The sequence below is a fragment of the Nomascus leucogenys genome, chromosome X, assembly GCF_006542625.1.
Source record: "Nomascus leucogenys isolate Asia chromosome X, Asia_NLE_v1, whole genome shotgun sequence".
NCBI classification, from domain to species: domain Eukaryota; kingdom Metazoa; phylum Chordata; class Mammalia; order Primates; family Hylobatidae; genus Nomascus; species Nomascus leucogenys.
This window is the reverse complement of record NC_044406.1, coordinates 42,118,175-42,144,111: the sequence shown is the minus strand read 5'-3', so window position 1 is coordinate 42,144,111 and position 25,937 is coordinate 42,118,175. Positions and strand designations below refer to the sequence as shown.

The 25,937-nt window shown below is 52.5% G+C and overlaps 1 protein-coding gene across 3 annotated transcripts in view; it reads right to left on the bottom strand.

The window, feature by feature from the left end:
• Positions 1 to 1,187: 1,187 nt before the first annotated feature.
• The window catches only part of CACNA1F (calcium voltage-gated channel subunit alpha1 F), a 28,514-nt gene continuing 3,764 nt past the window's right edge, over positions 1,188 to 25,937 (bottom strand). For 2 of the 3 annotated variants that reach the window (XM_030806565.1, XM_030806563.1), the window contains exons 7-48: positions 24,539 to 24,735; positions 24,325 to 24,428; positions 23,237 to 23,427; positions 22,911 to 23,003; positions 22,710 to 22,803; positions 22,518 to 22,544; positions 22,209 to 22,369; positions 21,067 to 21,292; positions 19,264 to 19,471; positions 19,053 to 19,173; positions 18,857 to 18,938; positions 17,426 to 17,471; positions 16,866 to 16,917; positions 16,030 to 16,177; positions 15,720 to 15,849; positions 15,282 to 15,341; positions 15,029 to 15,135; positions 14,856 to 14,943; positions 14,299 to 14,406; positions 14,156 to 14,208; positions 12,762 to 12,908; positions 11,723 to 11,924; positions 11,467 to 11,625; positions 10,547 to 10,657; positions 10,206 to 10,289; positions 9,355 to 9,375; positions 9,048 to 9,176; positions 8,627 to 8,692; positions 8,282 to 8,373; positions 7,742 to 7,901; positions 7,385 to 7,512; positions 7,010 to 7,106; positions 6,721 to 6,823; positions 6,366 to 6,467; positions 6,054 to 6,184; positions 5,685 to 5,816; positions 4,943 to 5,112; positions 3,117 to 3,224; positions 2,840 to 2,967; positions 2,623 to 2,735; positions 1,741 to 1,938; positions 1,188 to 1,492 (exon numbers count right to left, since the gene is read on the bottom strand). In XM_030806565.1, the coding sequence (XP_030662425.1) occupies positions 1,262 to 1,492; positions 1,741 to 1,938; positions 2,623 to 2,735; positions 2,840 to 2,967; positions 3,117 to 3,224; positions 4,943 to 5,112; positions 5,685 to 5,816; positions 6,054 to 6,184; positions 6,366 to 6,467; positions 6,721 to 6,823; positions 7,010 to 7,106; positions 7,385 to 7,512; positions 7,742 to 7,901; positions 8,282 to 8,373; positions 8,627 to 8,692; positions 9,048 to 9,176; positions 9,355 to 9,375; positions 10,206 to 10,289; positions 10,547 to 10,657; positions 11,467 to 11,625; positions 11,723 to 11,924; positions 12,762 to 12,908; positions 14,156 to 14,208; positions 14,299 to 14,406; positions 14,856 to 14,943; positions 15,029 to 15,135; positions 15,282 to 15,341; positions 15,720 to 15,849; positions 16,030 to 16,177; positions 16,866 to 16,917; positions 17,426 to 17,471; positions 18,857 to 18,938; positions 19,053 to 19,173; positions 19,264 to 19,471; positions 21,067 to 21,292; positions 22,209 to 22,369; positions 22,518 to 22,544; positions 22,710 to 22,803; positions 22,911 to 23,003; positions 23,237 to 23,427; positions 24,325 to 24,428; positions 24,539 to 24,735 (5,108 nt within the window). In that variant the 3' untranslated portion in view covers positions 1,188 to 1,261. The remainder of the gene's footprint in view (positions 1,493 to 1,740; positions 1,939 to 2,622; positions 2,736 to 2,839; positions 2,968 to 3,116; positions 3,225 to 4,942; positions 5,113 to 5,684; positions 5,817 to 6,053; positions 6,185 to 6,365; positions 6,468 to 6,720; positions 6,824 to 7,009; positions 7,107 to 7,384; positions 7,513 to 7,741; positions 7,902 to 8,281; positions 8,374 to 8,626; positions 8,693 to 9,047; positions 9,177 to 9,354; positions 9,376 to 10,205; positions 10,290 to 10,546; positions 10,658 to 11,466; positions 11,626 to 11,722; positions 11,925 to 12,761; positions 12,909 to 14,155; positions 14,209 to 14,298; positions 14,407 to 14,855; positions 14,944 to 15,028; positions 15,136 to 15,281; positions 15,342 to 15,719; positions 15,850 to 16,029; positions 16,178 to 16,865; positions 16,918 to 17,425; positions 17,472 to 18,856; positions 18,939 to 19,052; positions 19,174 to 19,263; positions 19,472 to 21,066; positions 21,293 to 22,208; positions 22,370 to 22,517; positions 22,545 to 22,709; positions 22,804 to 22,910; positions 23,004 to 23,236; positions 23,428 to 24,324; positions 24,429 to 24,538; positions 24,736 to 25,937) is intronic. The other variant, XM_030806564.1, reaches the window with a different exon arrangement.

Sequence of the window (25,937 nt, the reverse complement as noted above, 5' to 3'; positions counted from 1 at the left end):
TATAGGAAAAATCCCAGAGTTTGGGACCTGACATTCAAGGCTTCTCCCACCTCATCCCTCAACAGTCTCCCTTCACTCTCTGTGCCCTGCCCATGACTTGCTATTCCCACCTAACTCCAGCCCAACCACTTTAAGCCTTTGTTTCAAGGCCTAATGTAACTCAATCTTCTCAGTCCTAGTCTCCAATTCTGGCTTCCCTCAAATTTCAGTCCTGGCTTGATTGGCGCAAATTATACAAATGAGAAACCCCTGCTCTGGGAGCTGGGAAGAGTTCCTCCCCGCCTGGTGGTCTCATCCTGCACCACTCCCAATGCTACCTTCAATTCCTCTGGAGTGGGGCTGACTCCCACTTTGGATGAGACCTGTCCCGTGTTTCAACCAGCTCAGTTTGCCCCAAGAGAAACCCAGAGCCGGTGCCTGGCACGTAGTAAATGCCTGATAAGCTTTCACTGAGCGAATGTAACCCCAAAGGCTGGGTGAGGAGTAAAGCTGGGGCAAGAAGCAGAGAGGACCTCTGGGATCTGTGTGGGATAAGAGTAGGTTACTCTTAGGTGGTCTCAGGAAAGGCAGGTGGGCCCTGAGTGGGTTCCCCAGGGCTGGGAGCCCTGCCCTTTGCTGTCACCTATGTTGTCTACTGATGGATTTAGGTTTTCTTTTCTTTCTCAGGCAGAAAGTGGGAGATGGGAGACAGAGCAATCTCAATTTAGCCACCCTAAAATTCCTGTTGCCGTCAGAGGACCCCTCTGCCTAAGATGCATCACATACCAGGCTGATTCCAACCTCCAGGCCTCTCCCCTGGCGGGACTCTTCTCTGGGTTTCCTTGTCCTTTCCTTCTCATCCGTCTACCCTTCCTAGTTTGACCTGGCTGAGCCCTGGTGAAATCTCTGCCTCTCCTCCTCTCTGGGTCCAAGCACCCCTCACACCCTCTCTCTCCCCTTTCCTCCATCTCTGTCCAGTGCCCTCCCCCTCCCCCCTCCTCCACTCTGCCTCCAGCTTTTTTTGGCTGCTGTCTCTTCCTCCTCCTCCTCCTCCCTCCTTCCCTGACGCTGAATAATCAGGCCTGGCTGTCCTGGTTTCTGGAAATACCCGTGTGTGGGCAGTGGCTCAGGGCTAGAACAGGGGATGGATGGGTGGGGGCCCCTGGGCAGCCCCAGACCCCCAGTACAAAGACAACAAAATCCAGGGATGTGGTCCATGCCTGTCTCCTGCTGGGGAGGGGAGGGCAGGAGGTTTATTGAGCAGTTGGGGAGGGGTGGGAATTCAGAGGGCATGGACGCAGGCCATCTCGTCTCCCAAGTCCTCCTCATCGAAGCGGGAGAGGATGGATTCCTCGTCGCTATAGAGAGAGCTGGTTCCCTGTGCCAGCAGGTCACTGGCAGCATTGTCCATCTCATCCAGCGTCAGGCGACACGCATCTGCAATCTCCTGCTTGGCCAGGGCCACGAAACGTGGGTCTCGAGCAAAGAGGCCCAGACCCTCTGAGATGAGCACCTGGGGGCACAGGTGGGATCAGTGTTGACTGATGGCACAGTGTGCACAGAAGGTTCAGTGTGGATAAATGACGTGCCCATGAGGGCATGTAGGGAAGTCAGTGGGGAACAGGGGTGAGCAGAGGTCGTAGGGCAAAGGGATATCTACATGCACAACACAGGACCCGGGGACTCCTTTCCCTCCTCCTCCAGTACCCACCTCCTCCCCTTCTCCCCCATCCGTATTATCTATATGCCCTCTGGACTCACAGCCTCCACCAAGCTGTCGGCACTGCCCCTCTTCCCATGGCTGGGGTCCGAGTGGGTTCCAGGCACGTGCAGACAGGTGAAGGTGTGCAGTGGGCCACTGGATCTGCCGAGGTACCCCTCCCCCGCTGCACCCTCTTCCACCAACAACAGAGGGGCATACAGGAGCCGACCCCGCTGAGGCGGTGTTGCCCAGGAACCCTGAGCCAGAATAAACATCAGAGGGGCAGGGATGGATGAGTAGGGTATGAGGGTCTAGGACTCACTGCTTTGCCTACTTCTTTCCCTCAGTATACAGTTGGAGTGAAACTGAACGGGTATAAGTCAGGCTTGAGTTTATTTATGTAAGCGCGCAGAAGGCCTGGGTTTAAATGTCAGCTCTGCCACTTACTAGCTGCATGGTCTGGGGTAAACCTCTCTGGGCCTCAGTTTCCTCACAAGTACAGTGAGCATTGTGTGCATTCATTCATATGTGTCCTGTTCTTCAGAAGGCTCTGAGGCCAGGCGCGGTGGCTTATGCCTGTAATCCCAGCACTTTGGGAGGCTGAGACAGGCAGATCACCTGAGGTCAGGGATTTGAGACCAGCCTGGCCAACATGGTGAAACCCCATCTCTACCAAAAGTACAAAAATTAGCCAGGCATGGTGGCGGGCACCTGTAATCCCAGCTACTTGGGAGGCTGAGGCAGGAGAATCGCTTGGACCTGGGAGGCAGAGGTTACAGTGAGCCGAGATCTCAACACCACACTCCAGCCTGGGCAACAGAGCAAAACTCTGTCTCAAAAAAAAAAAAAAAGGGCCTGATATGTGCTGTGTTTGAGAAATTCAGCCTAGGCTGCCCCATCTCTCCAGACCCCAGATCCCAGCACCACCTCCACAGCCTCACCTGAGCCCTATTGGGCCCTGAATTTCGCCCACGATGATAGGTGCCTGGGATGGGTAAATCCTCACAACTGCCCTGGCGCTGCAGACACTGGATGGTGAAGGAGGGCTTCCGACCTGGGGGTGGGTGGGGCACCAGGGGCAAATAGCAATGTCAGTGCTTCCCCAGATCTCTGTCCTGCAGGTCCGTGGGGGCCCCTTGGATCCATCCCTGCTCTCACCTGCAGGTGTGGGGGGCAGCAGACGGCGGCGTGGTACAAGGTGCCCATCCATGTATCTCTGAGCTCTGTGAGGTGGCAAAAGGACTGGGCATGGGGGAGTCCCTGCCTGCTCATCTAGGTAGGAGAGCCTGTGTGGGTGGGAGGGCTGGGGGTGAACTTGGGTCTGGGCCTGGACCTGGGCCTGGGAAATGGGGCACCCACAGTCCTCCCCAACCCAGTTCCCACCCCTCCCCCACCCCAGCTCATGGGTTCATCCCAAGTGGCATGGCCAGTGTACCGATCAGGGACTTCCTCATCCTCATCGGGCTTGTTTTGCCCTTTGGTTCCCTTGGGTTGAGAATTTCCTTCTTCTGGGATGGTGAAAATGACAGCCCCAGAGCCTCTCCTGGGGAAAGGGAGGCACGTTAGGCAGACCAGATCCCTCAATATGTGGCTCTGGACCCCTGGTTCCTCTCATCCCATGCCCCAACCCTTACAGAAACACTGGGCTTTTGGATTTTTTTTTTTTTTTTTTTTTTTGAGACGGAGTCTCGCTCTGTCGCCCAGGCTGGAGTGCAGTGGCGCGATCTCGGCTCACTGCAAGCTCCGCCTCCTGGGTTCACGCCATTCTCCTGCCTCAGCCTCTCCGAGTAGCTGGGACTACAGGCGCCCGCCACCACGCCCAGCTAATTTTTTGTATTTTTAGTAGAGACAGGGTTTCACCGTGGTCTCGATCTCCTGACCTCGTGATCCGCCCGCCTCGGCCTCCCAAAGTGCTGGGATTACAAGCGTGAGCCACCGCGCCCGGCCGGCTTTTGGATTTTTTTGTTGAGGACAAGTCACATAAAATTAACCATTAACCATTTTAAAGTGACCATGGGCTTTTGTTTAATAGATGTTTATCTCATTAGAAGGACCGAAAGTTTCAAAAAAATCAAAGTTGACTTGTAGAGAGACACCTTGAACACAAAACTGGGCATGTATTGGGAGTGGGGGGAGCCTGTAAAAGCTAGGCACTTTATTTTTTTATTTCTATTTTTTATTTTCTGAGATGAGGTCTTACTCTGTCACTTAGGCTGGAGTGCAGGGGCATGATCTCAGCTCACTGCAGCCTCAACCTCCCAGACTCAATTTATCCTCCTACCTCAGCCTCCCAAGTAGCTGGGACTACAGGCATGCGCCACCATGCTCAGCTATTATTTTATTTTTTGTATGGACGGGGTCTCATTATGTTGTGCAGGCTGGTCTTGGACTCCTGGGCTCAAGCGATCCGCCCACCTTGGCCTCCCAAAGTGCTGGGATTACGAGTGTGAGCCACCATGCCTAGGCAAGCTAGACGCTCTGAAATTTTTTTTAAAATTTTTCTTTTGTCTGCTTATGTATTGTCTAAAAGCTAAGTGCTTGACATGCATTACCTCATTTCATCCTTTCTTTATCCTTGTGAAGTGCTTTATCATCCCCTTTAAACAGGTGAGGAAACTGAGGCTCATAGAAACGAAGTGACTAGGCGGGGCATGGTGGCTCAAGCTTGTAATCCCAGCACTTTGGGAGGCTGAGGTGGGCAGATCACCTGAGGTCAGGAGTTCGAAACCAGCCTGGCCAACATGGCGAAACCTCGTCTCTACTAAAAATACAAAAAAAAAAAAAAAAAAAAAAAAATTAGCCCAGCATTATGGTGCGTGCCTGTAATCCCAGCTACTCAGGAGGCTGAGGCAGGAGAATCACTTGAACCCGGGAGGCAGAGGTTGCAGTGAGCCGAAATCGTGCCACTGCACTCCAGCCTGGGAGACAGGGCAGGACTCTGTCTCAAAAAAAAAAAAAAAAAAATGTGACTAGCCCAAGGTCACTTAGCAAATGGCAGAGCCAGAATTTGAACTGAAACTCTTGGTTTCACATAATGTGCTTTTTGCATTAAACCTTTGTATTGCCTTTCTCATATGAATCTCTTATCACCCTCTATTCTTACCTGAGCCCTTGAAACACCTCCATTCTTCCCAAATTTCTGCTTGAAGGCTTCTAGGCCCTCCCTCCCACCCCCCTCAACTTCCTGCCTCCTGAATTGCCTCCATCCAGTGTCTAGTCCTTGCCCTCCCTCACAATCTACCTCCAGACACTTGACAATACCTGTGGGTGTTGGATCCAGCCTGGGGCACACTGGGCTGACTGGAGGTGGGAGTCCCCCTATCATCATCACTGGGCCCAAAGGAGAGTGAATCTGGAAGTCTGTCCCCGACAGGCAGAGACACAGAAATCCTGGAGCCCCGGCGAGTTGGGGGCTGGGAGACCATCGTGGCCTGTGGAGAGTCACAGGACTGAGTGTTGCATCCACTTTGTGGCTAAGTCATTTGGTCATATAGTGTGTCTCCCCAACAGGTCCATGAATGTGGGCCTTGCCCTCCAACAGCAGTGGTAAATATCAAATAAATAAATAAGTAAATAAATAAATATTTGCGATAGGGTCTTGTTCTGTCACCAGGCAGGAGTGCAGTGGCATGATCACAGCTCACTGTGGCCTCAACCTCCCAGGTTCAAGCAATCCTCCTGCCTCAGCCTCCCAAGTAGCTGGGACTACAGGCTTGCACCACCACTCCTAGCTAATTTTTAAATTTTTTTGTAGAGAGGCGGTTTCACTATCTTGCCAGGACTGGTCTTGAACCCTAGGGTTCAAGCAATCCTCCCACCTTGGACTCCCAAAGTGCTGGGATTATAGGCATGAGCCACTGCTCCCAGCCTCAAATAAATATTTTTCTATTGCAGAGGGGGCTTCTCTGGGGGAGCTTCTTCCCAGAAGCAGTGTCAAAATCACTCAGGGGATTGACGAAGTATTTTACAATCAAGTTCCTGGGAGAGTGAAACTTGTCCCCACTTTGTTAGTTTCCAAGTCCTTCTCATCTTCCTCCTCCACTCCCTCCTGCCCCTCTTCTTCCTCCTCCTCTGTGTCACAGGTGAGGGCCTGCCGCATCTCAGGACCCAAGTCCTGCAGGCTCCGCAGACCAGCCTGTGGGGGTGGAGAAATAGGTAAGCAGGCAGCTCAGGGTCTGAACTTTCCCTGTCTGTTTCCCATGCAGGCGGGTAGGGTGGGGGAAGGAGTCCTTCAGCCACCCTGGCCCACTGTGAGGCCTGGGGCCTCAGTTTCCTTATCTGTGACATGGGTTTCACAAGATCAAAATGGGGCTCAGCCTCAGCCACAGCACTGCCACACATGCCCATCCGTACTAGGCCCTGCCCCGAAGACCTGAAGGGCGGAGGAGGTGCTAGGGGCGGCCTCGTTGCCTAGTAGCCCTTTTTCTTTCCTCCGCCGGAATTTGCGGAAATAGTCCTGGATCAGAAATGTGGCGTAGAATTTGCCCACGGTGACCTCCTCCTCTAGGGGCAAGCGAGAGAAGGCAAGATCACATAAGGGCCCCCTGACCCAGCCCGCCTCGCTACCTCTCTACCCATCAGCATGGACTTCCCCTCGCCCTCTGCCCAGCGCTGGTTTTGTGGTGGAGAGCGATCATCTGCCATTCAGGGGCTGGCGCGGGGAACTGGGGCGGGGATAGCTCACCGTCTGGTGGAGGGATGACCTCATCTAGCAGCTTCTGTTTCATCCGCTTCCAGATCTTTTTGATGACAATCCGCAGCTCCTGGTTGGCTTGCTCCAGGTTCCCTGCGTTGGAGGAGGATGTGGGGCATGAGCCAATAGGAAGAACCTCCACAGCTGCCCCCTCACTGTTGGAGGGGGGACTTCACAAGCTGCTACCGCAGATGCACACCGCCCCCATTGGACGGGGGGGGGAACATGCCTGGAGAATCCGGTCACCCATTTTGAGGTTCAGAGCTAGGAGTGGGGCCCATGATTCAATGAGTTTGCTCCTTGCACCTTCCCCAGGAACGATCCCACTCCTGCCCCTCCCCTGCACCTTCTGTTTTGATCTTCAGGGATGTCCGGACCAGGGCAAAGAGTGTGGCGTTGAATGTCACCGTCCCATCTGAGTTGAGGGGCATGTTCATTGCCACAAGTCTCTGCGAACACCAGAGACATGAAACCCACTCTGGGAAAATGCCGGGTATGCAGGAACGAATGTCAAGGGGCAGAAACTTCTGAGGATGCGATGGAACACCCCTCCCCACCCAAGGCAGATCCCTTCCCACTCTTGCCATGCGATAGATAGTTCTCTCAGGGGCCTGGGGGTGGGCAGGTGCACAGACCTTGCAGGCCACTCGGTGTGGGCACAGCTTCCCGAATCCCAGAGGGGGCTGGATACGTCTCAGCAGGGCAACCACATCCAAGTGTTTGATGTGGCCCCTGGAGGAGGTGGGGAGGTACCACTGGATTGGCGATGCCCCCACTAGCCCTTTCTCAAGGCCCCACCAGCTCATCACTACCTCCTCCCACAAATACCCCAGAGCTTGCCAGGGAAGAACTGGAGGGCAGTCAGAGAGGGCAGAGGACGGGGCAGTGGAAACTTTGGGGCATCTATTGACTGGGTAATGGGATGCAGTGGTCAGAGGTTTGGGGGCTAGGGGACTGTGTAGGGCAGTGCATTGTCCCCTGGATTCTAGGTAAGGGTATAGAGGGCATACTTGGCCCCAGGATCATATTCAGACCAGATCCTCTTGAATTCATCAAGGTGATGGGGGCCCAGGATGGACCAATCTCTGGTGAGATAATCAAAGTTGTCCATGATCACAGCCACAAAGAGATTTATGATCTGTGGGCCAGTGAGCAGGGGAGCAGTTAGGTGAAGGGCAGAACACTGTCATGGAGGGATGGTGGGAGGCTGGGGTGGGCTTACATGGTCATGAGTCTCTGGGTTGATCTTGTCATCAGACCAGCCCTCTCACCCACTATGAAGATCTGGGCTGCCCACGTCACATCCCTGAGCCTCTCAGGGCCAGCCCCCGTGACGGTGGTGGTGGTTGTGAGGAAATGGTTCTCACCAGGAAGGCACACAGCATGAAGAAGCTGATGAAATAGGCGATGGCAAAATTGCTACCACAGGTGAACTCTTCACCAGGGCCGAAGTCAGACTCAGGATCACACCGATTTCCGGGAAGGCTGGCAAGCATTATCTCCTGCCATGCCTCACCAGTGGCACACCTGGTAGGGGTCACACAGGGGTAGCATCCTGAAGGGGAGGCTATGAAGTCATGGTAAATGGAGTTGGGGGAGGACTGGGGAATGAGGAGATGACCTACTTCTCACCAGGGGCTACATCTGACACAGATAACATTTCAATATTTTAACAGCCAGCGTGGCCATGTTGATGACCTGAGAAGGGGATGCGTCTTACAGCCAGAAAGAAAATGGCTGAGGCTAGAATACTCTAACAGACTCCTCACATCATAGCCAGCAAACATCTCGAGCTGTATGGAGCCTCATGCTGCCATGTTATTCCCATAGCTCAAGCAGTCTGGGGCTCAGAGAGGGTGTGTGGGCACCCACGGGCATAAGGTGGCAGGGGAGTGAGTAGATGTCACCTGAACAGAAGCAGCACAGCCTGTGGAAAGGTCTGGAAGTTGTTGTTTCGGTTTATCTGTGTGCCATCCTGAAGAGCCACCTTGCCGAACATCTGTGGACACATCAATGCTGTGTCAGTAGGGTGAACCCATGCCCCACCCATTTCACACCTCCTAATACCTAAAGGAGCCTCATAACCCTGACAAACAGGGCATCACTGCTGATCTCATTTCACAGATGTGTAGATTGACCCAGGGCTGTCCAGCTTGTCTGTCTACCTGCCACCCCTACTTTGGGGCTATTCTTAACCCATCCCCTGCCAGCAGAGGAGTGCCTAAGGGATGCTTCCTAGGGTCCCCACTTGCCTGCATGCCAATGACGGCATAGATGAAGAATATCATTGCGATGAGAAGAGCCACATAGGGCAAGGCCTATAGGGATGGGGGAGGGGGGCAGAGAATAGATGCACAGGCTCAGGCAAAGAACTATATGCCCCAGAATGCACTGCTTTCCCTGGCCTGAGCCTACTGGGAGATGCAGTCCATCTCCAAAGTGCCGAGGACTGTGGTGTCTCTCAAATGTGAACATAGTGTTAAGTAGATAGAGTAAGGTCAGTGAGACCAGTGTGTTGGAAATTGAGAGCCCAGAAAAGAGAGAAAACTGGAATAATAATTTGGAAATGGGCATGGCATGTTGGGAGATGTAGTTCTGAGGGTGGTAAAGGGGCAGGCTGAGAAGTGTGAAATGGGGGCGAGGTATGGTCAAAGGGATGGGGTCGGGGATTACCTGGAAGGACTTGATGAATGTCCAGAGCAATGTGCGGATACCTTCACCCTTACTGAGAAGCTTGACCAGCCGCATGACTCGGAAGAGACGAAAGAAGGTAATGGAAATGCGGGAGCTGTCCTCAGAGCTCTGGGGTGAGGGGTGCAGTAGGGATGCCCAGTTTGCATTTACTCCAGCTATCTCCCTATCTCATGCTTTGGCCCTCCCAGTACCCAAATCACTCAGGCCTCAGGGTAATCCGGAGGGATGGAGGGACAGAGGGACATGGGAAAAGAAGCAGAGAGTCCCTGTTATTAGGGTGGGCTACCTCACCAAGGTGGCCACCATTCTGGAGGGAGATATGGCCAAGAAAAAGGTGATACGGGAGATGATGACATCATAGGCCCAAATGAACAAGGCGAGAAATGATGGAGCAGATATAGGGGGTGATGGTGGGGTCATTATACAGGGGACAATGGGAAAGTTTATGTGGTAGTGGATTAGGATGGTTGTGGAAAAGTGAGTAATGGGAATGGAAGGGAGAGGAGAGAGTAAAGGAGGTGACGGATCAGAGACGTTGGAGCCAATAGAGGAAATGATGGAACCAGTGGTGTCATAGAGATGATGGAGATGAGAGAACCGATGGAGGAGCCAATGGAGAAGCCAGTGATGGAGACAGGGAACCAGCAGCGTTGTCAGTTGAAGTGACAGAACCATGTAGTACCCAATGGAGGTGATGGAGCCAATGATATAGTCAGTGATGATGACAGAGCCATGAAAGAGCCAGTGTCAGAGACGATGAAGTTGGTGGAGAAATGAAGCCAATGAAGTCATCAGAAAAGATGGAGCCAAAGCAGGAGTCAGTGGACATGACGGAGCCAATGGATGGGGGATGTAGAGGCAATGAAAGAGATAACAGAAATAACAGGAGAGGCATTTCAGGAGATGGTGGAGCCAGTAGATAAGTTACAAAATGGAATGAGAAAGCTGGTAGAGGGGGACTTTGGCTGAACCCAACAGGGACTCAGAAGAGACAGGGCTAGAATGAGAAGCACTGAGTCTCCAGGAGTAGGGAGGATGTGCGTGGGAGCCACCTACCCACGTGAAAGGGAGCCCCAGGACAGAGGTGAGGGAAGGTGTATAGGGCGAGAGTGGATTAGTGGAAAGGCCAGTTCTCACATTGACTTCAGTGACGGCAATATCCACTACGCTGCCCACCACAATAAGAGCGTCAAACGTGTTCCAGGCGTCAGTGAAGTAATGCTGCAAGCAGGAAAAAAGCAGTACCCTGTCTTCTCAAAGCTCGCAAGTCAGGGTAGGGGGCCAGTAGTAGTAGGGGGCGCCGGAGCGGGGCAGGGCTTGGCTTGGATCACACGATAGGCCTGCACCTGAGTCCCTCTCACTCTCTAGACTCACACTCCCTGGTTGCTGCCCGCATCCCCAACCCCAGAGCTCTGCAATGAGCTCCACTCCCAGGGAATTCATCCACTGGTGGGTGGGGCTAGAGCAGGGGGGGCCACCTTGGGCTTGAAGGCGATGATTTTGAGCACCATCTCAATAGTGAAGAGGCCAGTGAAGACCATGTTGAGGATGTCCATGGCATAGTTGAAGGGAGCAGTCTGCTCATAGTGCTGCAGGAGAAAATCAGGTTGAGACGGACCCTGAGGCAGAGATGCCCCCACACCCAACCAAATATTCCCTGGCCTGGGCTGAGGCGAGTCTGGGGACTTGATCACACTGTGTATTGGTCAAACCCCTTGCACTGTCTGCCTCCCATTATGGATACTGGAAAGTTTATTTCTTGATTTCTAGCTTTTCTTGTAGCTAGGCAAGGCCAGGTTGACTAATGAGACATCAACATAAATCTGTTGTTGGTTAGCAGCTTCTGTAAAACAAATTTTGCTTTCCGATGAAAGGATCAAATAAGGAGAAGCCCCAGGTGCAACTCTCCCTGCCTTGAGTGTGGTTTTGATGCCTGGAGCTGTGACCATGAAACAACAATCATGAGAATGAATGCCAACTTGCTAAGAATGGTGAAGCAGAAAGATAGAGCATGGGTCCCGGATGAACAATGAACAAACAGCCTACCTCTGCGCTTCTCAATTCATGAGGTAATTACCACAGTTCATTGACTCCAGGATGCACATCTTTTTACATTTTAGAATCTCTGAAATTGGGGTGCATTTTATAATAAATGGCAACTTACAATGGCCACTGGCTACTTTTTTTTTCACATTCTTACATCTCCGAAATCAGGATGCAACTCACAAGTACTGGCCATAGACTTGAAGAAATGTGGCAAAAGTATTTATAGCTTAAGTTGCTGTTAGTTGGCAGGGGGTTTGTTATTTGCAGCCTAAGTGTTCCTAACGGTTCCCAAGGGATTATGTAGAGATAATAGGGTCAGGAGTCTGGCGGGGGTCAGGCAGGGATCTCAGACCTGCATGGCTAAGGCAACTGTGTTGAGCAGGATGAGCAGGAACATCAGGTACTCGAAGGCAGCAGAGTTCACAGTGGCCCACACACGATACTGATGCGGGTTCTTGGGGATGTAACGGCGGAGTGGCTGGGCCTTGAGGGCATATTCCACACATTGACGCTGCATACCAGGGCAGGGCATGAATGAGCAGTGGGGTCCTGAGGCAAGGAGGGAAGGGTTGGTGACCATCCATAGGGGGTCAGGGGTCAGAGGTCACCTGGTTCTTGTCCAGCTCACAGTTTTGGTACTCCTGCTCGCCCTGGGCACGGAAAGTGATGATGACGAAGCCCACGAAGATGTTCATCATGAAGAATGCAATGATGATGATGTAGACAATGAAGAACACTGAGATCTCCACACGGTAATTATAGATGGGGCCGTGGTCCTCTGCATATGCATCGATGGCCTTGTATAGCAGCCTGTGGGAGCCAGAGGGGGGTAGAGGTGGGGGCAGGTGACGGGATATCCCAGCCCCCTCAGACCTGCCCCCAGTCTACTTATCACAGACACCCCAGAGTTTCCTGCCTGGCACCCCAAAGACCCCTAAATCTCCTGACCTAACCACCTGGGACCTCCATACATACTCTAAGAGACCCCTGCCAGGCCCTCAAAGAGTCCAAATCCTCTGTCTCATGCCCTCAGAAACCCCCATAGAGTCCTCCAGAGAATCTCCATTGAGAACCTCAAAGACCCAGAAATCCCCTAAGTTTCCACAGACCTTCAAATCCCCTTCTCCAACCACCTGGAGACCCCCATGCACCTCCCCAGAACTTCCACACAAGCCCCCAACGATCTGTAAATTTATCCCTGTCCCATCAACTTGAATCCCCACTCCATCTTCCCACAGAGCCCCACAATGAGTATCCCAAAGACCTGCACAGCTTTCTAGAAATCCCTGAATCCCTGCTTCATCTCTTCAGAGACCAATCCCAGTCCCCTCAGACCTCCACTCTGTCCCTCCAAACCATCTCCAATCCTTTCTAGGCTTCTATCTAGCTACCTAGTCCCTTAGAGACCCCTGTCCAATTCCTGGAGACCCCTCACTCAAGTCCCCAAAGAACCCCCACCCAGCTTCTGGGAACCCCACCTCTACAGTCCTCTGATACACCCACCACTCTCCAGAAAACCCTATCCAGTCTCAAAAGACCTTCGTCACATCCCCAAGGTACACTCCCACCCATTCCCAGGAGATCCCAACCCAATCCTGCAGAGACCCCTGCCTTATCCCCTGATAACCCCAGGGCCCTGTCCCTCACGCAGGCCAGCCTTCAAAGGTGGAAACAGTGAACAGGGCCATCATGGCTGAAAGGACATTGTCAAAGTTGAAATCACTGTTGACCCAGAGCCGCTCCCGGACCAGGGGCCGTGACACGTCTCCATCCGGGTACACCAGGAAGGAGCCCCTGTGGTTGTTGCAAACAGGTTAGATAGGTGAGGAGGGGTGAGGAACTGGGGAAAGGGTCTGGGGTCTCCAGCATGGAGGCAACAGGACATAGTGGTGGAGCAATATGGTCTGGGTTCAAATCCTGTCCCTCCATGTCCTGGCTGGGTGACCTTGCACATTTACCGTTTCTGTGCTTCTGTTTCCCCATTCTAAGAAATAAAGATAATAACAGAATTGATTTCCTGGCTTGTTACAAGGATTAATAAATGTCACAAGTCAATAAATGAGACTAGTGTCTGGCACATAGTTGGCATCATTTCATCATCACCATTATCATCCTCATCATCGCCCACCAGGAAAAAGTAAAATGAATAATAGCCAACGTTTATTAGCACTAACTATATGCCAGGCACCGAGCTAGATTTTCTTTTTCTTTTCTTTTCTTTTCTTCTTCTTTTTTTTTTTTTTTTTTTTTTTTTTTGAGACAGAGTCTCAAAAAAGACTCTGCCCTGGGCTGGAGTGCAGTGGCATGATCTCGGCTCACTGCAACCTCTGCCTCCCGGGTTCAAGCGATTCTCCCTCCTCATCTTCCCGAGTAGCTGGGATTACAGGCGCACAACACCAAGCCCAGCTAATTTTTGTATTTTTAGTAGAGACGGGGTTTCACCATGCTGGCTAGGCTGGTGTCGAACTCCAAACCTCAGGTGATCTGCCTGCCTTGGCCTCCCAAAGTGCTGGGATTACAGGCATGAGCCACAGCACCCGGCCCAAGCTAGGTTTTCTGTGTAGCAACTTTACATGGTACAAAGTACATTTTCCATGTAGTAGCTCATTTACTCTTCACAACAGCCTTGTGAGATAGGCACTGTTTAGCCCCGTTTTCAGTTGAGTGAAATGGAACTGAGTAAGTTTAAGAATTGTAACTAAGTCTCATGAAGTGGATTTGAACCAGTAATGTCTGACTTCACAGCCCAGGCTTTTAACTACTACCCTCTACAGGAGTCTCAAGATGGAAGCTGGGGGCTCAGGGTGGGGGTGGTGATTGCTAAGGGGTCTGGAGTGGAATGTAGGTCACTTGGGGAATGTGGAGAGGGATTTGGGGGAGCTATCAGGAGGACCTCTGAAGACTTGGTGAGATCTGGGGGCCTCTGCAGTCCTTGGGACAATTCTGGGACTATTATCTTTGGGCCTTGGTGAGATCTAGGGCCTCTAAAGTCTTTGGAAGGGGTCCTGAGCTCCATGGAGGGCAGAGTCTTGGGCACTCACTTGCATTCTTGAGGGGTGTGTTTGGCCTCGTCCGTGCAGGTGTAGAATTTCCCCTGTAGGGAGGATGTCTGTCAAGTAGGTTCACCCTTCATCACGCTCCCTCCCGGACCCCTGCCTGGCATTCCCTCCAGTGTTTGCCCCACCTTGAAGAGCTGCACCCCGATGCAGGCGAACATAAATTGCAGAAGTGTGGTGACAATCATGATGTTCCCGATGGTCCGGATGGCCACAAATACACACTGCACCACATGCTGCGGGCACCCAAGCATATGGCTACTGAACACTACAGGCCACAGTGGTCATGGGGCAGGGACTCTGGTCATAGATACAGCTCAGGGACTTGGGCTGGGGACATGTGGTGATGGGTCAGGGATGTATGGTTAGCAACATGTGTTCAAGAGGCAGTGTTACGGGCTAGAGACGTGTGGGCATCCACCAGGAATAAGTGTTTGCCGGGTGGGGATCTGTGGCCACCTGTCAGGGAGCTGGGTCTGAGAAATGTGGCCACTGGTAGAAACATATGGTCACTTGGAAGGAACATGGGTCAGGCCACATGACTAGTGGTCAGAGATGTGTATTTATGTGTCAGGTCCAGGCTGTATGGTCATGCATCCGTGCAAATGGTCAGTTTGATCAGTGATCCTGGCCTCACGGGCAGGGCAGGGCCTGGGTCCTGTGGGTTTGGGTGGGGTGGGGTTACCTTGAGTCCCTTGGCCCTGTTGATGGCTCGGAGGGGCCGCAGTACTCGGAGTACTCGCAGAATCTTCACCACCGAGATGGCGCTGGAGCTGGGGAAGGGGCAATCCCCAGGCATTGGCCCTGGCTGGGCCCTGGCTGTGAGAGGAATGGGGTTGCTGGGGAGCTGTCACTTACTGGATGCCAAAGGAGATGAGGGACACACTGACCACCAGCAGATCCAACATATTAAACCAGCTACGGCAGAAGGAGCCGCGGTGTAGGAAGGCCCCAAACACTGTCATCTGGGGACAGGACATGAGGCTAGACTCAGACCTGGGGATGGTGGGGGTTGGGGGAGGTGGGGATGGGGACAGGAGAGGTGGGCTGCAAGGACCGGTGGGGAGAGTGCCAGGGCAACTGAGGGTAGGACTGGGGTCCCATTAGTCACCTTTAGTAGAATCTCCACAGTAAAAATGGAGGTGAAGGCATAATCGAAGTAACCCAGAATCTGGGGTGTGAGAAAGAGCGGGGAGCCACTGAGTCACGGCTGAGGGGTATCCTAGGTGACTTCTCAAAAGGCTTGGCCATCACAAAGATTAGGGTTCAAATTTGGACTCTTCTGCCTCTACCCAGCTACATGGGCGCCTTTGGGCTGCTTAACCTCCCTGAGCACAGCTTCCTCCTCGGTCAAATATTGATCTCCTCCCTGGTGCTTCCCCGTGTGTTGCACATACTGTAAAGACTGGCACTGCATCAGCTGCCATTAATGAGCCCCTCTCGGCTCACCTAGGGCTCTTCTCCTTATCTCCACCCTGACCCAGCTTGTGCCCACTAGGACACCCCTGGGAGTGTCCCCTCAGCTCCTAGCTCCCAGCCAAAGGCTCACATGGTTGCGGAAGGAGTGGGCTCGGATGGGGTCCTCAGCGGCCAGGGACACGCTGCTGAGGATGATGAACACCAGGATAAGATTGGTGAAGACATGATGGTGGATGAGGGTGTGGCAGCCCTTCCTCAGCCTGTGGAGAGGGAGTGGGCCATGGTCAGAACTCAGGACCACAGAATTGTTCAGGGATTCCAAGGGATACAGCTCTGGCCCTCACACAACACCCATGCCCCCACTCCCACCTTGGCTGCTCCATGCTCCTCCACCTGCCCTAGCCCCTCCTGCCTCACCCCCTGCCACTTCCGGCACTCACGGGTTGGTTTGGCTGAGGCAGAAGAAGGCGCTGCCCTCAGGGATGGGTACCACTTTCTCCTTGGGTACAACTTCCTGCAGGAGCTCCACACCCCCTGTACCCTCTTCCTCTTCTTCCTCTTCCTCCTCCTCCTCCTCTTCCTCCATGTCTGGCACCAGAGAAAAGCAAAAAAAAAAAAAAAAAAATTAATTGAGCAAGTTGATGTAAAGCACCCAGAACAGTGTTTGCCACATGGTCAATTCTCCCCATTTCCCTGCTAGAACGTCAGCTCCTCCAGGAAGGTATTTTAGTCGGTTTTGTACGCTGCTATGTCTGCAGCACTTAGAACAGTGCCTGGGACACAGTAGGAGCTCAGTAAATGTGTGTTGAATGAATATTGTATATGCAGACTATTTTATAATAAAGGCTCTGAGAAGTTCAGCAGTAAACAAAACGTATTTCTCTTCTTGCTTTTCTTTAGAGATAGGGTCTCACTCTGCTCCCCCAGGCTGGACTTCAGTGGTGCCATAATGGCTCACTGCAACCTTGAACTCCTGGGCTCAAGCAATCCTCCTACCTTAGCCTCCTGAGTAACTGGGACTACAGGCTTGCATCATCATGCTTGGCTAATTAATTTTTTTTTAGAGATGCGGTCTTGCTATGTTGCCCAGGCTGCGTTTCTCTTCTTTAACCTCAATGTTCCCAAATGTTGCTGACCACATACCAAATCTGTTATTTTCAGGATGATCTTGGGAAAGGCTGATCTCTGGAGAGGAGGGTCTCAGGGGTCAGGAGCTGTCTGCCTGAGCTCTTTCCCCAAGGTCCCACACTTGCTCCACCTGGCCCTGCCCACTTGCCTGCTCCTTCCCTCCTTGCACCCTCCTCTTCCTCTTTCTCCACACCAGGCACCTGAGGATAGGAAGACGGGAGTCATCAATGGTGAGGGAGACACAGGGAATGGACACAGGGGAGGCATGGAAGAAATGTAACAATAGGGGAATGAATAGGCAGAGGATGAAGGTTAAAGACATGCACATGGCTGGGCGCAGTGGCTCACGCTTGTAATCCCAGCACTTTGGGAGGGTGAGGCAGGTGGATCACTTGAGGTCAGGAGTTCGAGACCAGCCTGGCCAACATGGTGAAACCCTGTCTCTTTCAAAAATAACAAAAATTAGCCGAGTGTGGTGGTGCATGCCTGTAAATCCCAGCTACTTGGGAGGCTTAGGCAGGAGAATCTCTTGGACCCAGGAGGCGGAGGTTGCAGTGAGCCGAGATGGCACCACTGCACTCCAGCCTGGGTGACAGAGTGAGACTCTATCTCAAAATAAAACAACAAAAACAACAAACCAGATATGCACACATAGACAGGTAGTGGTGGGAGTGGGAGTTGCAGACAGTGCCCAGGCATCTAACTCACCAGGCCTTCATTCTCCTGTGGGAGGTCCTTCTCACTGCTCTTCTCCCTGTGCGAGGAAATAGGGGTGATTGCTGCAGATGGGCTAAGAGGGATCACTACAGTCAGAACAGACCTTTCTTGGGTCCCATAGAACTTTCTTGCTTCCGCTCTTCCCCACTGTCCCTCCCAACAGTCTGTTCTCAAAGCAGCCAGAGGGAGCCTGTTAAACCCTGTCTGGGACATCCCAACTCTGCCCACAACCCTCCCACGACTCCTTAATTCAGGAAAAACTACAGTCCTCACCCTGGCCCAGAATGCCCTCAATCTGGCCCCCCATTTCCTCCACTGACCTTCACTCCATACCACTCTTCTCCTTCCTCACTCCATTCCAGCCTCACTGTTTTTATTTTTATTTTTTTGAGATGGAGTCTCACTCTATTGCTCAGGCTAGAGGGCAGTGGTGCGATATTGGCTCACTGCAACCTCCACCTCCTGGGTTCAAGCGAGCTTGTCCAGCTAATTTTCTTTTGTATTTTTAGTAGAGATGGGGTTTCACCATGTTGGCCAGGCTGGCCTTGAACTCCTAACCTCAGGTGATCCACCCTCCTCGGCCTCCCAAAGTGCTGGGATTACAGGCATGAGCCACTGCACCCGGGCATTGCTGGTATTTTTTGAAAGTGCTGAGGCGGGTGGATCACCTGAGGTTAGGAGTTCAAGACCAGCCTTGCCAACATGGTGAAACCCCGTCTCTACTAAAAATACAAAAAAATTTAGCTGGGCATGGTGGTGTATGTCTGTAATCCCAGCTACTCAGGAGGTTGAGGCAGGAGAATTGCTTGAACCTGGGTGGCGGAGGTTGCAGTGAGCTGAGATAGCACCACTGCACTCCAGCCTGGGCGACAAGAGTGAGACTCCATCTCAGCATAAAAAAAAAAGTGCTAAGAACATTAGCACCCCAGGACCTTTGCACTTGCCACTCCCCTTCCTTGAATACTCTTCCCCCAGATATTTGCATGGCTCACTCCCTCACTTCAGGTCTCTGGTGAAATGTCACTTCCTCACAGAGACCTTCCTTGCCAACCTTAACCCCAAAGAGCAATCTTCATTTCTTGCTATCCTTTCATTCTGTTTTATTTCTCTTTATTACATATTATTAACATATATATTCATTTGTTTATATTTTTCTTGCCTTCCTCAACTAGAATGTTAGTTCCATGAAGGCAAGGACTCTGTCTGCCTTGACCCCTGTTGTCTCCTCAGCATCTAGAACGGGACCTGGCACACAGTAGGCACTCAATAGATGCATGTTGAATGAATGAGGACTGGCAGATGGTATCTGGAGATGGGGATTATCAGGGTGACTAGAGGCATCTCTGGTGGTGGGGGTGTCTGAGGGGTTCCCAGTCAGGGATCCCAGAGAGAGACTGTGTTAGGGGTGAAGCCAGATCTCACCCGCCCTTGTCCTTGGCAGTGCCTGCATCTCCACTGGCCAGGTTGTCCACAGCAATGGCAAGAAACACGTTCAACAGGATGTCTGGGATGAGCTTAGGCTGCAAAGGATGGAGAAGCACCCTGCCTATAGACCACCCAGGTCCCCCTACCCACCCCCACTCCACCATCATCCAGCCCCAAAAAGCTCCAAGGATACAGTTGCCACAGATGAAGAGAATGATGAAATAGATGCACACCAGCATTCCTGGGAAGAAGGGACCACCATATGCCATGATACCATCATACATGACCACGTTCCAGTCCTCGCCTGTCAGGATCTGGGGGTGGGAAGTCACCGTGGAGCTCTTGGACCCCCTCCAACTCCAGGGTCTCCCCGACCCACCCATCCCATGGTCTCCAGATCCCACCTGAAAGACAGTGAGGAGGGCCTGGGGGAATGTGTCAAAGGTGCTTCGCTTGGTGTGGGTCTGGTCAAAGTTGAACTTGCCCCCAAACAGCTGCATGCCAAGCAGGGAGAAGATAATGATGAAGAGGAAGAGGAGAAGCAGCAAGGATGCGATGGATTTCATTGAATTGAGCAGGGATGCCACCAGATTGCTCAGAGAAGCCCAGTGTCTGCAGCAGAAATGGGAGGGGGCAGGGTCGATGCCATGTCTACTGGACATGGCTGGAGCATCAGGAGCCAGGGCAGGGTTCCAGCTTGAGATGCACCTCGGCAGGTTGGGCTCAAATAGGCTTTGGTGTCAGGGTTAGAAATGATTTTGGAGTTGAGTGAGATGAGAGTAAGAAGTGGGGGAGGCTGGGCCCTGTGGTGGCTCACGCCTGTAATCCCAGCACTTTGGGAGGCCGAAGTGTGTGGATCATGAGGCCAGGAGATCGAGACCATCCTGGCTAACACGGCAAAACCCCATCTCTACTAAAAATGCAAAAAAAATTTGCCGGGCATGGTGGCAGGTGCCTGTAGTCCCAGCTACTCAGGAGGCTGAGGCAGGAGAATCGCTTAAACCCGGGAGGCGGAGCTTGCAGTGAGCCAGGATTGCACTGCACTCCAGCCTGGGTGATAGGCAGAGACTCCGTCTTAAAAAAAAAAAAAGAAGTAAAGAGGTAGGGGAAGATTGGTGTTGGGGTGTAATGGGAGACTGGGAGATGAGGTTAGGATGGAGGTTTTTTTTCTTTTCTTTTTTTTTTTTTTTTTTTTGATGAAGTCTCACTGTGTGTTGCCCAAGCTGGAGTGCAGTGGCACAATCTCGGCTCACTGCAACCTCCACCTTCCAGGTTCAAGCGATTCTCCTGCCTCAGCCTCCCGAGTAGCTGGGACTACAGTCACTTGCCACCACGCCTGGCTAATTTTTTTGTATTTTTAGTAGAGACGGGGTTTCACTATGTTGGCCAGGCTGGTCTTGAACTCCTGACCTCGTGATCCACCCGCCTCAGCCTCCCAAAGTGCTGGGATTACAGGCGTGAGCCACCACGTCCAGCCTAGGATGGAGATTTAATGGAAGTTGGTGAAGCTAGAATTGGATTTCAGGTTGGGACTGGGCCTGGTGTTGGGGATGGGGTTGTGATGTGTTTGGGGTTGGGGATGGAGTTAAGGATAAGTTGTGGTTGAGGGCTGGGATAGAGGAGGGGATGGGATGAGACTGGGGCTGAGGCTGGAAATGGAGTTGCAGTTGAAGATAGGGTGATAGTTAAGGGTTAGGGACGTGGGAGTTCTCTTTGGGGATTGAGGATGCTATTATGGTTGGTGGTTAGTGACAGGGATGGGGCTGGGAGTTAGGGATGAGGTGGGAGGTGGGGTTGGGCTTGGGAATGGGTGTTAGGGTTGTAAATGGGCTCATAGGTGACTGGTGATTGGGGGTTGGGATCAGAGATGGTATTGTCGTTGGGGGTTGGGATGGGGTTTGGGCTGGGAATGAGTATGGCATTGAAATCGGAGACAGGGTTGGGGAAAAACATTAGAGCAGGAGTTGAGGTTGAGGAAGGCAATGGAAATGGAGTAGACATTCTCCCCAGTGGATGAAGACAGGAACTTGTGTCTGCTTTGATTCCTGGTGTTTCCCTAGGGCTTGGTAGGGTGCCTGGCACATAGCAGGCACTCAATGGATGTCTGCTTAGTGAATGGTGAAGCAGATGAAGTTATCATTGGAGCTTGGGTGGGGGTGCTGAGGCTGTGTTTGGGGCCCTAGTCTTCCCCCTCCCCTAATACAAACCTGGTGACCTTAAAGATCCTGAGGAGGCGCACACATCGGAGCACTGAGATGCCCAAGGGCTGCATGGCGCCCACCTCCACCAAGGTGGTCTCTAGGATGCCCCCACAGACCACAAAGCAGTCAAAGCGGTTGAAGAAGGAAGAGACATAGGCAGAGGGGCCCAGACCATACAACTTGAGAAGCATCTCCACCGTGAACAGACAGAGCAACACTTTGTTGGCATACTCTGTGGGGAGAGGGGCAGGGATGATCGGGCTGGCCAGTTTCCGTGGTGACATGTGGGGAGGTAACTAGGGACCATGGGGTGACCCGGGGTAGCTGGTATCAGACCAGGTGCTGGCTGAGGGAAAGCTTACGGCTAGGGATTGGGGTGAGTTTGTAGGTCAGAGTAGGTGAAGTTCTGAGGGGCTTGGAGATGGGGATGAGGGGCAGAGTCGGGGTGGGGGCCAGAGTCAGCGCCTATGAGTCCAGAAGACCCAAATTCACAAGTAGAGTTAGAGTCTAGGGTTTCTTTGGGACCGGGGCTGGTTTGTGGGTTATGGGTTAGAAATGTGCTCAGTATTCAGGCTGGGGCTGAGATTATAATGAATAGTAGTAAGAGCTGACACTTATAAAGTGTTAGCTATATGGTGGGGCATACAATGTCCTAAGCACTTTTCACTTTACATCATTTATTCCTCTTCGCTGCCTCATGAAGTGGATACTACTATCTATCATCTCCATTTTGCAGATGTGGAGAACTTTTCCAGACAGTGTGATGATAAGAGCCTGGATTCTGGAGCCAGGCTGCCTGGGTTCTAATTCTGGCTCTGCCACTCACTAGCTGGGTCCCAAGATTAGTCGCTTAAACCCTCAGTGCCTTGGTGCTCAGTGTTCTATGCCTTAGTATTTAATTTGCATAAGGTTGTGGTGAAGAAATTGTCAGTACACATAAAGAAAGGTGCTGAGAAAGTGCTGAGAAAGCAAGTGCTACCTGTATAAGCTACAAGGTGGGATGGGACAGGCTAAGGGCTCTGGATTTATTTGAGCAGGGGGGAAGGCAGTGTCTTGGGGGCTGAGGCGCCCTAGAGGTCCTGGATTTAAGCTTCTGGGGTAGAAAGAATAGGAAGCTAGGGGAGACGACTGGCAGGCTGGGGGTATACCCTGGATCTGGGTGAGCCACACAGGCTGCCCGTGGTGCTCAGAGGCGATGGTCAGCGTGTTGAGGAAGACGAGCAATAGCACAGCCCAGTAGCAGGCATTGGACTTCACAGCCCGACGGCAGCGTGCCCGAAGGACCCGGTTGGCTCGGCGGAGGCGGCGGCTGGGGGAAGGGGAGCCCACAGGCTGAGATCACCTACCTAAGCCTGCCCTGGGGGGCTCAGGTGGGGGATCCCAAAGGTCATGAGGGCTTGGAGGTTGGGGGTTTCAAAGTCATGGAGTCAAGGATTCACACAACTTTCCCAACTCACCAGACCCTGGTTTTCATGATCTTGTTTCTGAAAAAGAAGGGGGATGGGAGGTGGGTGTCATAAACGGCAGAAGGGGTGTCAGTGGCTGGGGTCAGAGGTCAAGGACTGAGGTCGAGGCTTGAGGCTAAAGAAAGGACTAGAGTCAGGGTTTGGACTGGCTTCTGGGCTGGGTCAAGGGCTGGGGGCCCTCACAGACAGCGTGTACAGCTGGCCAGAGCCCCCTCCTCCTCATCCTCATCGCCTTGGGTCTCTGTCATGGAACCGGTGTCACTGGCTGGGAGGCTGGCTGTAGGCAAGGTGGGGATAGTGGTCAGGACCTGAATACCCCGAGGTCCAACCTTTGGCTTTCACCTCTGCCTACCCACCCCCACCCCAGCCTGGCTGGACCCCCACCATGGCTGCTGGTGGAGTGTGTGGAGCGAGTAGAATGACTGAACCAGCGCAGACGTCCACGTCTCCTATTGGTCAGCTCGGCCAGCTGTGGCCCTGCAGGGAGAGAAAGGACAATTAGGGAGGACATACTGGGGGCAGGGTTAGGGCCATGTCTAGGGTAGGGGTGTCATTTGGAGTCTTTATAGCTGAGGCTGGTCTTGATTCTGCATTTTGAGCCATAACTTGGGGGCTGGGGCTAGAGTTGTTGCAGATCAGGCCTGGGTGGGTCTCAGGAGGGCAGACCACATCTAAGGCATGCAGGGAATGGCCAGATTGGAGTTGCCTATGATGGCCCTCCCGGCCCTCTTCAGCCATAGAACCAAGGTTGCCATCGGCGGAGGGGTCCTCCATGTCCAGCTCTTCGGCTTGAGTGATCCAGTCCAGGTAGCCCCGCAGGTCCTCCTCCATCTGCTGCTTCTCCCGTTGCTTCTGGAAGTCCCCGCGAGCTTTCGCTTTCTCTCTCTCCTTGGAGAACTCCCTGAGGGAGGAGGATAGAGGGCTGGGGGGAGGAGCCAATCTGAACACCTTGCTTTCATCACTCCAGCCACACTAGCCTCCTAGCTAAATTTGAATATGCCAAGCACATTCTAGCCTCAGGGCCTTTGCACTGACCATTCTCTTTGCTTGGAATGCTTTTCCCTCAGATAACCACATGTTGCACCCACCTCATCTCTTTTTTTTTCCTTTTCCCCAGATACAGGGTCTCACTCTATCACTCAGGGTGGAGTGCAGTGCTGTGATCATAGCTCACCGCAGCTTCGACCTCCTGGGCTCAAGTGATCCTCCCACCTCAGCTTCCTGAGTAGCTAGGACTACAGGTGTGCGCCACCATGCCCAGCTATTTTTGTTCATTTTTTGTAGAGATGAGGTCTCACTATGTTGCCCAGGCTGGTCTCGAACTCCTGGCCTGGAGCCATCCTCCTGCCTTGGCTTCCCATAGTGCTAGGATTACAGGCATGAGCCACTGCACCTAGCCTCTTTCACATTTTTACTCAAATAACACCTTGTGAAGACAGCCTTTCCTGACATCCCTATTTATAATCTCAAGATCTCTCCATTCTTATCTTTCATCTTTCCTTTCTTTCCACAGTACACATTCCATATAAAACACTACATATATGTGTGTGCCAATATATAAATGCACACACTTATTTTATTGCATATGTTGCTACTTTCTGTCTCTCCCCATCAGAATGTAATACCAGGAAGGCAGAGATTTTTGTCTTTTGTTCCATTCCTAAAATGGTGCCTCACGTACAATAGATGCTCATGATTGAATGAAGGAGTATTTCAGATGGGTTTTGAAGGATGCCTAGGAGTTTGCCAGGCACAAAGAAGCGGGCAGTGGTTGAGGGGTGGGAAGTAGGTCCCTCACCCACTCAGGACGCCAAGCACAAGGTTGAGGACGAAGAAGGACCCAAAGATGACAAGGCTCACAAAGTACACCCAGGGCAGTTCATACCCCATGGCATCTTGCATCTGGGGAGAGAAAGGCATGCATCCCTCAGGGTAGGCAGACACTCCTGCGTGAGTGTCAGGGAGGAAAGGCAGGTGCAGCCTTTGAGCTCTGTGCCCACAGTCCACCTCACCCAGTAGAGCACATCGGTCCAGCCTTCCATGGTGACGCACTGGAAAACTGTCAGCATGGCGAAGAAGAAGTTGTCAAAGTTGGTGATGCCTCCATTGGGCCCTGGCCAGCGCCCGCGGCACTCAGTCTGGTTCAGCGTGCACGCACGCCCCGATCCCGAAGACGCACAGGGCGATGGGTCCTCCTCCGCTTCCATGTCTGCAGGAAGACTGGAGCTTGGGGCTTCGAAGCAGGCCCACTCTCAGTCGCTGCCACCCTGAAGCCCCGCCCACTTAGGAAGCTCGTCTTGGGTCCTAGATTTTTCTTTTCTTTTTCTTTTTCTTTCTTTTTTTTTTTTTTTTTTTTTTCTGAGACAGAGCCTCCCTCTGTCGCCCAGGCTGGAGTGCAGTGGTACGATCTCGGCTCACCGCAACTTCTGCCTCCCGGGTTCAAGCAATTCTCCTGCCTCAGCCTCCTGAGTAGCTGGGATTACCGGCGTGTGCCACAATGCCCGGCTAATTTTTTTTTGTATTTTTAGTAGAGACGGGGTTTCACCATATTGGTCAGGCTGGTCTCAAACTCCTGACCTTGTGATCCGCCCGCCTCGGCCTCCCAAAGTGCTGGGATTACAGGCGTGAGCCACCGCGCCCGGCCAGTCCTAGATTTTTCTAAGGCAACACTTAGCTCCACTTCTAGGGCAGAACCCTGCGAGCTCCGTGTTCTGAACCACTGGGAAGCTAGGGATCCCACCAACAGGGATTTAAATCCTGGCGTGGAGTCTGGTAAATAACAATGAGGCAAGAGCCTGGGGGCGGAGTCATGTGAATTTGGACGGGTCTCTTGAAAATAGGGGAGGGGCAAGGCATGGGCTGGGGACTGGGTAAATGGTCTAAGTGTATGAGACCAGTGGTAGAGAATAAAGCTTTTTTTTTGTTTGTTTTTGTTTTTGTTTTGTTCTTCAGACTGAGTCTCCCTCCGTCGCCCAGGCTGGAGTGCAGTGGTGTGATCCGATCTCAGCTCACTGCAACCTCCTTCTCCCAGGCTCAAGTGATTCTCATGCCTCAGCCTCCCGAGTAGCTGGGATTACAGACATGCACCACCACGCCCGGCTCAATTTTGTATTTTTAGTAGAGATGGGGTTTCACTATGTTGGCCAGGCTGGTCTCGAACTCCTGACCTCAAGTGATCCATCTGCCTCGGCCTCCCAAAGTGCTGGGATTACAGGCGTGAGCCATGGCGCCCAGCCGAGGATAAAGTTTTTTAAAATTGTTTTTATTTGTTATTATTATTTTTTTGGAGACTGGATCTCACTATTTTGCACAGGCTGGTCGCGAACTCCTGGGCTCAAGTGATCCTCCCGCCTCGGCCTCCCAAATGCCGGGAATATAGGCGCGAGCCAAGGTGCAGGGTTTTTTTGTTTT